Source organism: Rhinoderma darwinii, chromosome 7, assembly GCF_050947455.1.
Source record: "Rhinoderma darwinii isolate aRhiDar2 chromosome 7, aRhiDar2.hap1, whole genome shotgun sequence".
Lineage (NCBI taxonomy): Eukaryota > Metazoa > Chordata > Amphibia > Anura > Rhinodermatidae > Rhinoderma > Rhinoderma darwinii.
Window position 1 is genome coordinate 17988129 of NC_134693.1, and position 18175 is coordinate 18006303.

Sequence of the window (18175 nt, forward strand, 5' to 3'; positions counted from 1 at the left end):
ATCTATCTATCTATCTATCTATCTATCTATATATCTATCTCCTGTGTCTCACTCTCTCTCTCACTCTCACAGAGATCTACCCTGTAATAGAGGCAGCTCACGCCACTGATTTCAGGCCCCTAGTGATAGAAATAATAATAATTTGGTTACCCATAGCCGCCAATAGAGGGAGCTCACTGCATAAAGATTGATATAGCTCCCATAGAGTACTGAGTATTCATTGTATCATTCAACTCTTATCACTGAATGAAGCAAAGCAGGAGATTTGGAGCTTTGTGTCATTATCCGCTGCAGGGAAAATAAATAACTGAATGAATCTTTCCTTGGTAATACCATCTGTTTGCCAAGGGTCTTGGGAGACGGGCGTCGAGGCAATGAGACAACCCCTATATATGATATGGTGTTCCAAGGTGGACACTTAATTAAATTCAAGAAGTAGTGCTATGGTGAATCTATCCGCAGTAAAATTCTGATAATCCGCCATCTTTATGACTTTGATGTGCCAGATTATGGGAAATTTTCGGTCTATCAAAATTTTACACACACAAACACAACTGTCTGCAAAATGTAAGAAAAATAAAAAAAAAGATATACTCCACTTTTATGAGGCATCGCTGGGTTTCTAGGTCAGTGTGTTCAGTACCTGTAAGAAAAGCAATGTCCTCGCTAGTTCAGATACTGAGATAATGGGTGAGCACAGTCTGTGCAGTGACTTCTGCCTCTTAGTACTTGGGCTATACATTTCAGTCAGTGTAAACGTCTTCACATCCAGCGAGACAATTTTTACTAACAAAGTATCAATGAATAAAAACAATAAATAATAATAATAAAAATAAATTATAATAAAAGTGTAAAATACAATTCTATTTTCTTCTATTTTTTCATTATTTGGGGGACTTCGTTTTTTCTACTAGTGCAACAGATTCCATCTCAAGTGGCCACAATCTGTTGGGGAGGTGGCAATTAAAGTAAAGCTCCACCTTTGAGGAACATTGACTATAGTCCGTACAAGTTATATCCTACATCTTTGTACTATATCTTCATTACCTATTTGTTTTTTTCACTTTTACGCTTCCCCAGAAAAGGCTCTTACTGGTGTAATATAACAGCTGTGTGCTCTGAGTAACTGCCCCCCCTCGCTTCACTATCTCAAGCTGTTTCACTGACATATTGAATGAGAAGCTGCAGCTGCATCCCCCTCCTCTTTTCTCTTTCTTCTCTTTTATTTACTATTTTACACTAACAATAAATTTTTGTTGGTGCGTAAGAACATTACTGAACATTTAGAAAGCCTGCAGGCAGGGAGAGGGGAACTTCAGGCAGCTGGAAGGTAAGGGAAGATTCTGCTTTCGACTAATAAGATATATTACAAATTTTCATATTGTTATGGAATCACTGGTTGAGCAATTCCCAGGGTGGAAGTTTATGGAATTGCTACGTGAGCAATTCCCCAAAGGCTGCTGGAGACTGTCAGGAATGAGCGTGCAAATAAATCTGCAACACCAAATCCGTCACAACTCTGATCAACAGAGTCTAAGTCTGCTCTATGGTCTTCGCCAGAGCCCACCGCAAGGCAGGTTGGATTTTGCAGCATAGAACCCAGGTTGCTTTAACAGAGTTCGGTGTTGGATAAGAGGTACAATGCAGGCAATAGCAGAGAAGATGACAAGACAGCTCGAGGGTAAACGGAAAGTCCAATTAACAAAGCTGGGGGATATCCGGGATTGCAGAGGTCAAAACTAGCCGAGAACAGAAAGTCCAAATCATTAAGCAAAGGGTAATCCAGAGACAAGCCGAGGTCTAGTTCCAAAAAAGTCCAAATAGTCAAAGGTACAGGGTATAGTCAGAAGCTCGATCAAATACATGCAGCAAGGAAAAACACAAGCAAAGAAAACAGAAGAAACCAGCTTTAAATCCTCCACCCTTCAATCAGATAGGAAGAAAGACAGAAAGGTGGGATAGGCTCAACAACTAAATCCAGAACCGCCCAGAAGCTAGACTAGTAATCATGGTAATCTTAAAGGGACGGGCATTTCCTAACACATATATTCACATATATTACTGATCTATGTAAAAAACATTATGCGGATAGGTATGCTTTAGGCTAAGGCCACGATGTGGCTCATGGACAATGTATGGGAAACAAGTTTTTGGTGACGTTGCGACCATCACAAACTGTCCAACCTGGGTGGATTTTTTTTTTGATGGTCGGAAAATTACTCATGACCTTGTTCCTTATAGAAAAATACTCAGGTTGCATTATGGTTGAAGTAATGGCACGACTTACAATTGACCAATGTTCAGTAAAAACATAAATCCAAGTAAAAAAGGTAACTGTAACAGATCTCACAACACATATTCTTAATAATTTGTTGTATGTGGGGCAACTGCCTTAGATAATTCTATGAAAACCTGACTGAAAAAGACAGGACTGGATAGACACAAAGATAAACCACAATCAGTTAAAGACAATGTCCAGTTACTGCTATGAATGGAAAAGAGCAGGGGCTGTGTATTTCTATGAAGCTTGGGTGACTCAGTGACAAAATGATAAATCCATAAAAATAATCCATAACTGATAAATAGGTGCTATAATTTAGCTACTTCCGGATCCAGCTAAAAGAAAAAGAAGAGGTCATGAACATAAGTGGCTGACATAGAAAAGAAATATACAGATAAGGAGACCTAGTGGATGCCCTAGAACACAGCTTTTAAAGGGTTGTATAAGATTTAAAAAACATGGCTAATTCCTTCCAAAAACAAATTGTCCCTTGGCTGTGTTATAGAATAGAGGGGGCCCTATAGCAAATATTAAAATGGGCCCTTTATTATGGTGCCAGGATTTGCCACCTAGTACAAAAAGGGCTTCCCCACCTCATCCTTTCCATGACCCTTGGGCCAATTGAGAAGGAAATACTGTACAGGTTGTCACACCAAGGAGCAAAGGGGATGCCCCAACCAGACCTGGACACCCGCTCTCTAAGGGCCCATCTATAATATGTAAACCCTTGATGAACGCTTGTTGTCGGTCTTTCCGGTAGGAATAACTGTTTCTTTGGCAAACTTCACCTGAATGTATTAAATACCATCTTTTTGTTACTATTTTATACAGTTTATTATTTTTTTATTGCAGGATTTGCTATGGGAACGATGTGATTGTATATATTCCTTGACTATAGAGCTTTTTGTGTCTGTTCAAGTTCTTCTCTCTCCTGTCCGCCTCTTTATTTTGAAGCCGAGATGAAATAAAACGTTTACGGGACTCACTCTGTTGCTTGTTTCCTTTTAGCCAACTGCGTTTGAAGAAAAGGCAATCAAAAAGGTGGACGACCTTCTGGAGAGCTACATGGGCATACGAGATATTGAGTTGGGTGAGTCTTTTGCTTTCATCTTACTGCAATAAGATTCAAAGGTCTCCATAATCCTATCTCATTACTATCGGCCCCTCTCCCAGGTAATACGTTCAGCCCGGGGGCTCTGGGAATTGCTTTGCTTGTACATATATTATTAATATGTGGTTTTGAAGCTGAAGTTCCGCACCTAGAAATGGTAAAATTGAGGAGAAGACGTAGAAAATGCTATTTATTTTCCTTGCCAATACCTTGATTTCGCAGACTGTGGCTAGATGGTTTTACTAGTACATTGTTGGCATTTGGGCCAAAAGAAACACATCACATGGATTGTTTCACAAATCAAATCCGACCTTTGCACTTGACATGAGATCCCGATTCTGAATGTAAATTAAAGTTCACCGAAACTTTCTTCCTGATCTGATTTGAAGACATAAACAAAGTTGGTGCCCCCACCTACATCAAGATTAACCACATTAACATTGAACTTAAGAGCTTGGCTTCATACTCATGGTCTCCACCAGTTTCTCCGTCGTATCCAAAAATGTGGTCTGCCCAACCGGAGTAATTGTTCAATGAATTCCTTATGTTCGCTTGCTGGTAATCTGGAAGGGTGAATGTTGTGCAAGCTGTAGAGACGATCTAAACAAGGCGATGTGCAAATATATTTGTTACTAGTCATCACATCTCACACATGGAAACAATTTCGGCTGGAAGAAGAATTATTTTTGGAATGTTCGTCTTGTATTTTTGCTGCCAATTAGTGCCCAGCGTCACATATAGATAGAACCTCTTTGGGTTTTCAGGCTTAAATGGCAACCTTTGCCTATGCCCTATAAGGACAAACTCAAGCAGAGCGGCCATCAGGGCAATACAGGTGGTACTTCTGTCAGGGGTCCAGGCAAATAAAGAGTCCAAACTCACCTGCGTCCTGCCACCCACTTGCTACCCATGGGAATTACAAAATTTCTCGTATAAAATAAAACGTTCCTATTTAATAGGTGACCATGGGCTTGCGGTGATGCATGCACATAATATTATTCTCCTTTATTTCACTGTGCTTGAGAAGAGGTATGACGACGCACCTCAGGTGCCCACTAAATTCAGGCAGCATGGTGCTCACCTGAGGAGCTCTGGCCAATCCGAGAACAAAGGGAGTGTCTTAGACTCAGTCTGTGAAGAGCTGTGGCCATGTTGGGGCAACACAGTGGGGACCCCAAAGCGGCCGATCCACAACAGAGGGGCACAAGTTAGGTAATAAAACTCCATATACCCTGTCATATTTATTATTTTGGTCTGGGAGCAGAGGGTCACTTTAATATTTAAAAAATACTTTTTTATGTCCGTTTTTGTCTTTACTCCTCCTTGGGTGTTTTCTGCAGGGTGTGTTAGCTCAGGTCACCTAGCAACCACTTATCTTCCTTGTCAGGGTGACCACCAATTGATCACATGTAGCTACATGTATCAGCGTTGTCACAGAAAGTTCTGCCTGCTCTATAATAGACTGCCTCTCCATGCCACACAGTCTTGTTTTAGGTTCTTCCTACTGTCACAAAGGGAAGCAATGATAATAGTACAGGAAATCATGAAGCATCCGGATAAACATGAAAGACAAGGAGGAAAAGGTGCAGGAACAGGAAGGAATGAACGACATGCGGTGTACTGGGAAGGAGGCCTAGGGGAGATGTTGTGTAGCAAACTGAGATATGAGAGAACTGAGATAATGACATGTAGGGCTGGGCCTGTTGGAAGCATGTTTCCCTGTTGTCCTCTTGCTGGTCGTCTTCTAGGTTATGTGGATATGACATGGTGACTATCTGTAGTCCCCTCTTTGCTATAATCAGAAGGTGTCGTAGCCTGCAGACTTTACAGTATGTGAACACATGGCCGCGCCTCAATAGGGATGTTTTAACTTCCAACCCTATTATCGCCGCTGATCTGGAGATATGTCTGGAAAATGTTATCCAAATGAATGATTCCTTATGCAGTTTCTGTGATAAGTTGCTTTAATCTAAAATAGTTGCCATGCGGCTTCCTGGAAACAGGTTATGGAAGTTAAAGGCTATGTAAACCTCTGAACACTTTTTTTTTAAATAAAACAATGTATCATGGTGTTTAACGCAACTTTTTAAATGGTTATATGAACTTAGATGTGATAGATAACAGGTGGATCCTGCGTGTCAAAGACACGCAGGACCCGCTGTCACCGAAGCCGTCAGTCCTGGTAACCTGACGGATTCGGGTTTTAGCGCAAAATACAGCTTCTATGTATCCAGGATTCATAGAAGCTGTATATCAAAAAGTAATTATTTTTTTTAAAATAAAAACTAATTCAAAAGTTTCATTGAACACCATGATACATTGTTAAAAAACAGTGTTCAAAAGTTTACACAGCCTTTTACGAAGAATTTGTTCAAAAGTAAAACTTCCTGAATATTAAAGAACACACAATGTACAAAGCACCGCAAAATATAGTGGTATGTGTGTACATGTGTGTATGTATGTATGTATGTATGTATGTGTGTGTGTATGTATGTATGTGTATTTGTTTGTATGTATGTGTGTGTATTTGTGTGTGAATGTAGGCTTGCATGTATCTGTGTACGTCTGTGGGTATAAACATGTGTGTTTGTATCTGTACGTTATGTATGCCTGTGTGTACATGTGTGTATGTATGTATGTGTGTGTATGGATTAGTGTATAAGTGTATGTATGTCTGTGTACATGTGTGTGTGTGTGTGTGTGAATGAGTGTGCATTTGTATGTGTATGCATGTGTGTTTAGGTATGTGTTTATGTATGTATGTATTTGTGTATGCGTGTGAATGTATGCCTATGGGTGTTTATGCATATATGTATGTGTATGCTTGTGTGTTTATGTGTGTCTTTATGTGTATGTATGTATTTGTGTGTGTATATGTGTGCCTATGCGTGTACTTGCATGTATGTATGAGTATGTATATGTATGTGTGTATGTGTTTGTGTCTGTATGTGCACATCTACATGCATATGTGTGTTTATGTGTAGGTCCTATTATTTGTATTTGTGTGTATGTGATATGCACATTTCTGAGTATGTTTATATTTGTGTTTAGATACATCATGTGACTCCCTAAGTGTGTTTTAAAATTAATTTTATCCAAATTTCCAATAGTCCAGTAGAATAATTACTCCCTTTCTGGGTTATCGGTGAGTCAGATGATCAGATTTTTGTATCTTTAATATTATCTCTTCTCGGCTCAGCCCAGTCAGTGAATACAAGAACTTTTCAGTTCTGCCACCTAATGGTTAAACGTTCTTCTTACATGTGCCAAATGTATTGCCCCCAGGGTGACAGGTGGGACAAAGCATTATGCAATCAGGGCAGTGTACAACGTGTCATCGGGAGGAAGATTTTTGTGGTTAAAATAAAAGAATTTGCAATTTGGCGTAAGAGCCATGAATTTAGTAATTGCATTATGTAAAATGGGACTTTACCCTTCTTAACGCCCCTGCAATGTCCTGACTCATGGAAATGGTGTTTGTTTGTTTCTCATCTTTCTGTCCTTGGTGAATTATCAGAAATCCGGCAGCTTCATCATATTGCTGTCATTAATACATTGTATATGACACCAGAATATCTCTTAATCTTCAGACAGATGAATGCGGACAATTTTCGTGTCCTGCCGCAGCCTTCCAAGAGGATTTTGTAGCCTCCTTAACAATGCCAAATGCACGCTGCAAATAAAGTGACAGCCACAGCACCTCATACAGCAACAGCTGGGCGCCCCAAAATATAGTGACAGGCACAGGGCTCCAACATACAGAACCAACCACATCATACACAGTGCCTGCCACATGCCACTAAAAAGTGCCTACCGGATGCCACTCATAAGTGCCTGTCAGATGCCCCTCAAAAGTACCTGCCTCATGCCCATCATAAGAGCCTGCCACATGCCACTCATAATTAACTGCCAGATGATACTCATAAGTGCCTGCCAGATGCCCCTCATAAGTGCCTGCCACATGCCCCTCATAAGTGCCTGCCACATGCCCCTCATAAGTGCCTGCCACATGCCCCTCATAAGTGCCTGCCACATGCCCCTCATAACTGACACATTCTCCTCTTCATTTTTTAATTTACAGCGTTCTCCATAAAATTGTCCCCCAAGGACTTCAATTCCCACTGCAGTTTGTAAGTAGTTGCCATTGAATATGTCATGTAGTACGATAGTCGATTTCTGTATGACGAGCACATGTAGATGAGTTCCCGGCTGTCAGCGCTCTTAATTTAGGTGTACAATATTGTGCTTGCGCAGTAAGTCCGTCCTTGCACAACAGGACTGGCATGCGCATTAGACATTTCTCCGCTGCTTCCCCCGAGTATGTGCAAAATACCGTCATCTATGTAGCGCGTCTCAGTGGATCTAATACTGGGCATGCGCCAGTAGGTTTCACCACGATCAAACAATAATAATACAGAAAATAAAATAGACAAACGCAAGATCGATGAGAGTTAATAATGTAACATTACAGGTAACAGCGGCGCTATAGGTCAGATAGGCGCAGCACAGAGGATCGCTGGGTGCTCATGGGGAGTGTAGTTTCTAACATTAGAAATGGAGTCATGTGACCAGATCTGATGTCCCGCCCATGTCCGACTCTACTCAGAAAAAAGTTACTAGAGTTGCGGGGAGGGGCGAGGTAAAAAAAAAAAGAAAAAGAAAGGAGTTCACAGTGGAATTCAAGGAACATACAGTGGGCACGTGCAAAGTGACATGCCCCCATATAAATAGTGCAGCCACATGCTTCTCATAAGTGGAAAACATCCTCCTCCCCCCTGGTACAATAATTACCCATCCTGCTCTCCAGTCCAGAGTGATGCTGCCACCTGCTGGCAGCACTGATTATATCTTCTCTGAAATCATTAGGGTATGTTCACACAGGACGGATACGCTGCATAAAGGTATACAGCATATCCGCCCTGGCGGCTGCAGGGAATTCCAGCCAAAAACCACACAAATTGTGGTACAGTTTTTCCCCCGGACAGTCCGCTGTGGAAATCCTGCTTTACTAACCATGGCGACGCGTCCCTCCAATGTCCTGTTGTTCTGCAGCCCTGGGATGATGTTTTATCCCATGTGACCGCTGCAGCCTGTGATTGGCTGCTTCAGTCACATGGGATGAAACGTCATCCCAGGAGGCCGGCCTGGAGGTAGACACACACAATTCTGAGTAAGTATAAGATTTTGAGTTGTTTTTTGCTGTGGAATGGCAGCTTTTCCACTTCAAAAATTGCTACATCTGATATTTGTTGCTAGATTTTACCTTTCTATTGAATTCAATGGGGAGAATACATAAAAAAAGCAGCGATTACACAAATACAACGGACATAAAAAATTGGATTAAAAAAACGCACTGCAGGTCGATTTCTGAGCGTTTTTCCGCTCAGCATTTACGCAGCGTGTGGATGAGATTTGTTCAAATCTCGTCAACCCTGCTGCTACTGTGTTATGTGGGGGATTTTCCCCCAATAAATCAGTTGCAGAAAATCCACAGTATTTATGCAAAGGCTGGGTTCACACGACCTATTTTCAGACGTAAACGAGGCGTATTATGCCTCGTTTTACGTCTGAAAATAGGGCTACAATACGTCGGCAAACATCTGCCCATTCATTTGAATGGGTTTGCCGACGTACTGTGCAGACGACCTGTCATTTACATGTCGTCGTTTGACAGCTGTCAAACGACGACACGTAAAAATACAGCCTTGTCAAAAGAAGTGCAGGACACTTATATACATTATATGCAGGACACTTCTATACATTATATGCGGGACACTTATATACATTATATGCAGGACACTTATATACATTATATGCAGGACACTTATATACATTATATGCAGGACACTTATATACATTATATGCAGGACACTTATATACATTATATGCAGGACACTTATATACATTATATGCGGGACACTTATATACATTATATGCGGGACACTTATATACATTATATGCAGGACACTTATATACATTATATGCAGGACACTTCTATACATTATATGCAGGACACTTACATACATTATATGCAGGACACTTATATACATTATATGCAGGACACTTATATACATTATATGCAGGACACTTATATACATTATATGCGGGACACTTATATACATTATATGCAGGACACTTATATACATTATATGCGGGACACTTATATACATTATATGCGGGACACTTATATACATTATATGCGGGACACTTATATACATTATATGCGGGACACTTATATACATTATATGCAGGGCACTTATATACATTATATGCAGGACACTTATATACATTATATGCGGGACACTTATATACATTATATGCAGGACACTTATATACATTATATGCGGGACACTTATATACATTATATGCGGGACACTTATATACATTATATGCGGGACACTTATATACATTATATGCAGGACACTTATATACATTATATGCAGGACACTTATATACATTATATGCAGGACACTTATATACATTATATGCAGGGCACTTATATACATCATATGCAGGACACTTATATACATTATATGCGGGACACTTATATACATTATATGCAGGACACTTATATACATTATATGCAGGACACTTATATACATTATATGCAGGACACTTATATACATTATATGCGGGACACTTATATACATTATATGCGGGACACTTCTATACATTATATGCAGGACACTTATATACATTATATGCAGGACACTTATATACATTATATGCGGGACACTTATATACATTATATGCAGGACACTTATATACATTATATGCAGGACACTTATATACATTATATGCGGGACACTTATATACATTATATGCAGGACACTTATATACATTATATGCAGGACACTTATATACATTATATGCAGGGCACTTATATACATTATATGCAGGACACTTATATACATTATATGCGGGACACTTATATACATTATATGCGGGACACTTATATACATTATATGCGGGACACTTATATACATTATATGCAGGACACTTATATACATTATATGCAGGGCACTTATATACATTATATGCGGGACACTTATATACATTATATGCAGGACACTTCTATACATTATATGCAGGACACTTATATACATCATATGCAGGACACTTTTATACATTATATGCAGGACACTTATATACATTATATGTAGGACACTTATATACATCATATGCAGGACACTTCTATACATTATATGCAGGACACTTATATACATTATATGTAGGACACTTATATACATTATATGCAGGACACTTCTATACATTATATGCGGGACACTTATATACATTATATGCGGGACACTTATATACATTATATGCAGGACACTTCTATACATTATATGCAGGACACTTATATACATTATATGCAGGGCACTTATATACATTATATGCAGGACAGTTATATACATTATATGCAGGACACTTATATACATTATATGCGGGACACTTATATACATTATATGCAGGGCACTTATATACATCATATGCAGGACACTTATATACATTATATGCAGGACACTTATATACATTATATGCGGGACACTTATATACATTATATGCGGGACACTTATATACATTATATGCAGGACACTTATATACATTATATGCAGGACACTTATATACATTATATGCGGGACACTTATATACATTATATGCGGGACACTTATATACATTATATGCAGGACACTTATATACATCATATGCAGGACACTTATATACATTATATGCAGGACACTTATATACATTATATGCAGGACACTTATATACATTATATGCGGGACACTTATATACATTATATGCAGGACACTTATATACATTATATGCGGGACACTTATATACATTATATGCGGGACACTTATATACATTATATGCAGGACACTTATATACATTATATGCGGGACACTTATATACATTATATGCGGGACACTTATATACATTATATGCAGGACACTTATATACATTATATGCAGGACACTTATATACATTATATGTAGGACACTTATATACATTATATGCAGGACACTTATATACATTATATGCGGGACACTTATATACATTATATGCAGGACACTTATATACATCATATGCAGGACACTTATATACATTATATGCAGGACACTTCTTTCAGACGTAATTTGAGCCGTTCTTCATTGAACTCAATGAAGAGCAGTTCAAAATTTACGGCTGTCAGAGAAGCCTCGCAAAATGCGAGGAGGAGCTTTTACGGCTGAAACGAGGCAGCTGTTTTCTCCTGAAAACAGTCTGTAATTTCAGACGTAAAAGCCTGCTATCGTGTGCACATACCCTTAGTGTGAACTAATTGCAGTTTCTTAGGCCTGGATCACTGAATTCTTCAGGACATGGTGGGACTGCGTCTCCTGGGACCCTTGGGGGTCCGCACCAACCTCTGACAGTACTGGATAAACAAATCATTCTGACATCTACAAGATAGAAAAGCAGTTGGGGGAGCAACAACTTTTGTAAACTTTTGTGTGTACAAGACAATCCATCCCAAGTGAAGCATTTCTCAGTGGATCACGCAGCTCTTCTCAGTAGCGTCTTTGTAGCTAATTTCTCAATAGTAATTATACGCAGACGAGTGTGCCCACCAGGCATCATCGGTGCCCGGGTCCACAGCTACCCCCGCTGTATGTCTCCTGGTGTAATGACGTCTCTGCGGTCACAGATTTCATATTGAACTTGTTTCCGATGACACTTTACATAGGGAAAGACGATATTAAACAACTCATGAGAACTGTATAGTCTTCATCTCACACGTTCAATGGAATTTCTGTAAATAATCTCTTTTTAATTTGGTATTTTGTAAAACGCCTTCATTTAATGTGATTTTCGTGAACGTTCTGATCTGTAATGGCAGGAGATTGTGTTTTGATAGCATTCATTTGTTTACTCTCAAAGGAACATTTCTTCTCTGCGTATAACCTCATCAGTGGGCGATCGCTTCGCAAAGACTTAAAGGGGCTCTCAGAATGTAAATGTCCTTTTTTTTTTAACCAAATTCTGCACTGAGGATCAGTTTTGGCTCCTAATCCCCTATATAGTCATAGAGTTAAAGGGGTATTCCCATTTCAGACGTTTATGGCATATCTGGAGGATACACCCGCACCAATATGGAGAATGGGGTTCCCCCGAACCTTGTCTCGTCTTGTGAGACGGCCGCCACATTTAGGCTGAGAATGAATGGAGAGGTGTCCGCACAGGTGCACAATTCCCTCCATTCAATTCTAGGGGATTTACTGCACAGGCGAGCAAGGGTTTTGTACTAAGCCGTAATAGGGCACCATAGAGGTTCATGGGGCCTCTGATTTTATTCGGAGTGTTAATTATGTACGAATCCACCAAAAATAAATTGCTCCATCGCAAGCGTTACTTCTAGGGGACAATAATTTTGTACATACGGCACTCGGCAGAGCATTGTATGGCAGCACACAGAGTCCTCTGCGGGTGCATGAAGCCTAATGTCAAATCCACTGAAGGACTACAGGGGCAAACTCCAAGGATTTTTAAAGGGGGGGGGGGGTTCCAAGTATATTGTATCCATGGTGGAGATGGCAAGATTCCCCTCTCTCCATTATACGGACTGTCTGGGAATTTACATTTATTGGTAACCCTGGTTAACGGCTAATTCTCCCCGGGGTTTGGGATGTTGCAGGGGTAAGTGGTGGAGGTAGTTCAAGGCAGATAAATGAACCTATAACTTAATTTTAATTACTCTACAAATAGGTCCAAAATTCTTTATAGGGTCAGAACTCCTTCACACAGCCATAGAGTTACATGATACAATTCAGTCTGCCTGCAGCTACCACTAGGGGGAGCTCACTGCATAAGGATTTATACAGGGCCCATTGAACTGTATAATAAATCTATATGCAGTGAACTCTTCCTAGGAGCGGCAGAAATTTTTTAAGTTTAACTCTCCTTTTTATAAATGGCTCAGAGGAGGGTTTCCAGGTACTGGGAACCCGCTGCCTTCGTGCGGCCCTTGTCTAAGTAAGCGCTGAATTGACCACAATTGTAATAGATAGAGATTTCCCAGCATATCTATTTTGGAAAGTCTCTGAACCTAATCTTGATTGATTTTCAGGGCTCAGAATAGCATCCGTGACTCGCAGGACATTTGAGAATGGGCAGATGTTGGTGTCCGTCATAAAGCACAATATAATATATTTATTAAATTTATGCTGAGTATTACTTGGTCTGTGTACGGTAAAGTTACGTGGCTATGTATAGTGGTAATAAGTAAGCACTTTACGACCGTATAAATGATGCGTGGCCCAGGTTAAAAAACATTTTTTTGCTCCATTTAGTGCATTTCAGATAGTTGTTGCTTGTGCCAACATGTGGTATTACTTGTTGCATGTCTCTTCACTATTTCTGGAAGCTGAAAGACACTTTTTATCCATGACCCGCTATGTGAGTTACACACAATCTTCATTATACAGCAGTTGGTATCATCCTTATGAAATCTCTTTTTCCTGTAGGATTAAGGGATATTACTATTTACAAGGTCATCACTTGTCTTTCCTCGACTAAATTTAGTTCAGATGACACATTGACTCCTTGTATTATTTCATGGTAACTGTGTCTAACTTCACATGACAATAATCTTCTGTACATAAGTTCTGTACTTTACTAGCAAGTGTGCTATATATTCATATGTTTCCTGTAATATGTTGTCTGCTATGAGAAAAACATGATTATAGGTACATGGCAATAAAACACTGCCACCTAATGGTCGGCTCATCATGAAAAAAAAAGGAAAATTTTTATTTAACAAAAAAGTAAATACATTTGCATATTCATGCAAATCCAATCGTGGTAAGCATTGTTTGACTGTTTTTGTGCATTGCAGTTTTATTCTATAGCATACTCCCCTGACTGCACACTGCCACTTCCTCAGCGCTTTCCTTCTTACCCCGGGCATAAAGCTCTCCTTCCTCCTGAAGCTCTCCTTATGCTATTCACTGACTGCTTTTTATTTCTCAGGAGATTCTGCAGCAGCTGGTATGTTGATTATATAGTACATTGCCTCAGCTGCTGCAGAACCTTATCATACACCCTCCAGGTGTTAAAAAAAATAAAGGACGCACTTATTGACAATGGGTAAGCAAAATGCAGGTCCTCCTTTCTGTTTAATTAGTTGTTTTAGTCTGGATTTTTGGAAAAACCAAAGCAAACACGGCTTATGTAAATACACCCTTAAAAGAGGTTCTGTAGCAGCTGTAGTGTGTATACATAATTGCTCCCCCATTACAGTCAAAATTCCCTCAAAGATGACAGCCACGCGGCATGGGATTTGGATCTATCAAGATAATCAATATACAGTGCCATGAAAAAGTATTTGCCCCCTTCCTGATTTCTTGTGTATTTGCACATTTGTTACACAGCTCATCTTGAAACATCAGGCTGCCATGAGCTGATGCAGTATAACTATCTTGTGCCTTTTGCTGTGCTCAGTCTTGCCTGTTGGACCTGTGACATGAAACTGTCTTCCATAACCTCACCTCTGTAGCAGAATTCGGCTGTTCCTTGCCCAGTTTTAAGCCTTCTACACACCTGATTTTGTTACAGTTAATGCCTGGGTTTCAACCTACATATGAAAACGATGATTATTATCACCTTTTTTTTATATAATTGGTTAATCATACACCTGACTATAATCCTACAAAATCCATGACTTTGTGCAAATGTACCTAGAAGAAATGATGCTGTTTTGAAGACAAAGGGTGGTCACATCAAATATTGATTTGATTTAGATTTCTCTTCTGCTCATTGACTTTGTGAATTGATCAAAAAAAACACTGATCACTTCTATCTTTGAAAGCATTCTTACTTTACAGCATTTTTCCACAGTTGCCTAAAACTTTTGCACAGTACTGTGTGTGTGTGTATATGTATATATATATATATATATATATATATATATATATATATATTCTTTGGAGATATATATATATATATAAAAAATTTTTTTTTTTTAGTTTTAAATGGAAATTGTGTTTATTTTTTCTCACTTTTCATTCTCAGCTGCAACCATGGTGGAAGCCGGAAGAAACAAGAAAAATCCAGATGAGTTTGCGGTGGCTTTAGATGAAGCTCTTGGAGACTTTGCTTTTCCTGATGAGTTTGTCTTTGATGTCTGGGGAGCGATTGGAGACGCCAAACAAGGACGTCTTTAACGTGGAAACACCAACATTTCCAATCCAGTTTAATTACTGTTAAACACATGACTGATGTTAATTTTATAATAGTCTCCCATCGGAATATGCGAAGGGATCCACGAATTCCATGAACCAAAGTTTATATTTGTATATATGTCTAGATGAATAAACGGTGCACTTCTGACTAGTGAATGTCTACTACAGGCATGAAGTGTGACAACACATAGAGCTACCGATAATGTACATAGTACTGTTGATTTAAAGGGCATGTCCACATCGGGACGCATTAAGTATACATTGAGTATAGATAAACTCCACTACTGTATATATCTGGTGTATTGTGTAGAGGAGAACTGTCATGATCCTGAGGCAATGGAGATGACTTCAAAGGAGTGTACAGAGGACCTGATGCAAAAAACAAAATATCACCCCCCCGCCAGTACTCATTAATTAATTCACTTTTCTTCCTCTCATTTGAGTTAATTTTTCACCCACCCCCTTCCCATAGGTGCCGTGTCTACTAATGTTGAGTTGGTTGTGAAGAGCCCATATGGAAGTGTTACCGGACCTGGGTCTCCTTTCTACAAAGACCCTATAGAAACTGTTTGGCACATGGTTACCAACCTTTCGTCAGTTTTTGGTCTGTAAAAATAGATCACTTATCATATCACTATTCTGAGCTTTAGTCACATATCACTTATAATCTTTATGATTCATAGTTTATCCGTAAAATTGTTGACCGTCTTTGATTTTTGTCGTCCAGAAAATTGTCAATCCTGTCTGGGCTTCTTGTTACACTCATGACTAATTTTAGGTAATTTCAGGGCACAGAGGGATGTCCTTTATGTAAAACTGTAGGTGAAAGTTGCAGGAGGGTGTAAATACGCTTGTCAGTTAAAGAGATCTGAAGGTGCATTTATGTTCCACTTTTTACAATGATAAGAGATTTCAATTGGGCTTAAAGAGGGTTAAAAGTTGGAGGAGGGCAAATAAAAGCATTTCAGTTAAAGAAATCTGAAGGTGCATTTATTTTTCACAATGTTTAAGGGATTTCAATTGGGTTTGTAGAGGGCTGAGAGCTGATTAGATGGCAGAACCGACGATTAGAGAGGAGGCATACAGATTTTTTTTTAATGTTTTTAATCCCAGTTTTGGCATAATAAAAATGCACCAAAATGGCACCGTATGAACAAGGCCTAAAAGCTCACAACCAAGTCTAAGCCTGGGTATTCCTCTGTGGCATGCATTGCATAAGCCTACCTACCACTATTCTTACTAAAGCACGTCAAAAAACAGGAAATTAGTTCTACAACTTATGACCAAATGTTTTTGTATTGTCCGTTGATAAAATCAAAAAGTTGAAAGTAACGTCATTGTAATATTTATTTCTTCAATATTTAATCTGAAATCTCACTTGGTAAATGGTCCTAGTGGGCCAAAAATATAGGCCCATTGGGTCACACCATACAAGGAACCTGTCCTGTGAATAATATGGAATAACAGAAACCATTAAAATGATGTATTGACCCACCCAAAGGATCGGGTGCTTCACAAAGCTTCACCACTACTGCGGCACAAAAAAAAGGCAAAACCACAATAAAAAACACAGGTAATTAATATGCAGCGTTTCAAGGATCGAAAGATGACAAAATGCAAAGTGTGGAAATAAACTGGCCATTACTTTAAAGGAACAGTCCAGACAAAACTATGCTTCATGCCGGGCCTGAGGGGGAGGAGCATGACACAGGGATTTTCTCTTTGGTTTTTTTTTCAATCCTTGTGTCATGCACCTCCCCCTGAGACCCTAGACATAGCACAGTGTAGTTTTGCCGTACTGTTCCTTTAATCTTGATTTTTAGATGGGCTCTCTCTCTTAGTGCTTCACCTATGAGTCCAATTTTTTCTAAACTTTGAGTGAAGCATTAAATAGAATTTTCCACTAATGCCCAGTGAAAGTTAATGGACACTCGTAAGTGTAATTTTATGTGTAGATATTTTATAGACACATTTCTGCAAATCATTTCATGCTATTTTTTTTTTTTAGAGTGCATACGATTTATGAACACTAGACATTATTAAAGGGGTTTTCTAAGAATATCCATTGATGGCCTATCAGGCCATGGCCTGTCAGTGTGCAATTGGTGAAGGTCCGAAACCCACGATCAATGTGTGTTTAGCAGAGGGTTGCACCTCCACTGATACATCACGCATATGGATAGGTTATCAATCTGTGATCGGTGGGGGTCCTAAGGATTGGTTCGGATTGGCAGAACTAGTAGACAACCTATCAGGATGGTTGATCAATAGATATTCCTGGAAAACCCCCTTAAAAGCCGTTTTTTCATCAACTTGATGCTTATCACACAGGATTACTGTTTTTAGTGATTGTTGTCTTTTGTATAAAGCATTGATTGAAATATTGTTATATATTTTTGTTGGAATATGACAAAAACAAATAAAAAAATAATAAACTTGGCAATAGTTGGATTTATATCTAATGCAACACAAACAAGTCAGCTATATAATGTTACCTATGTGATAATGAGGAGGATAACATAGAGTGATTTGGGGAAATTTCTGGCATTATCCCGA

General features: G+C 39.1%; 1 protein-coding gene across 1 annotated transcript in view; it reads left to right on the forward strand.

Annotated features, from left to right (window-relative positions):
* Positions 1-18062, forward strand: part of GIPC2 (GIPC PDZ domain containing family member 2) — a 58829-nt gene extending 40767 nt beyond the window's left edge. The window contains exons 5-6 of the mRNA XM_075832887.1: positions 3290-3371; positions 15450-18062. Of these exons, the coding sequence (XP_075689002.1) occupies positions 3290-3371; positions 15450-15601 (234 nt within the window). The 3' untranslated portion in view covers positions 15602-18062. The remainder of the gene's footprint in view (positions 1-3289; positions 3372-15449) is intronic.
* The last annotated feature ends 113 nt before the right edge of the window (positions 18063-18175 follow it).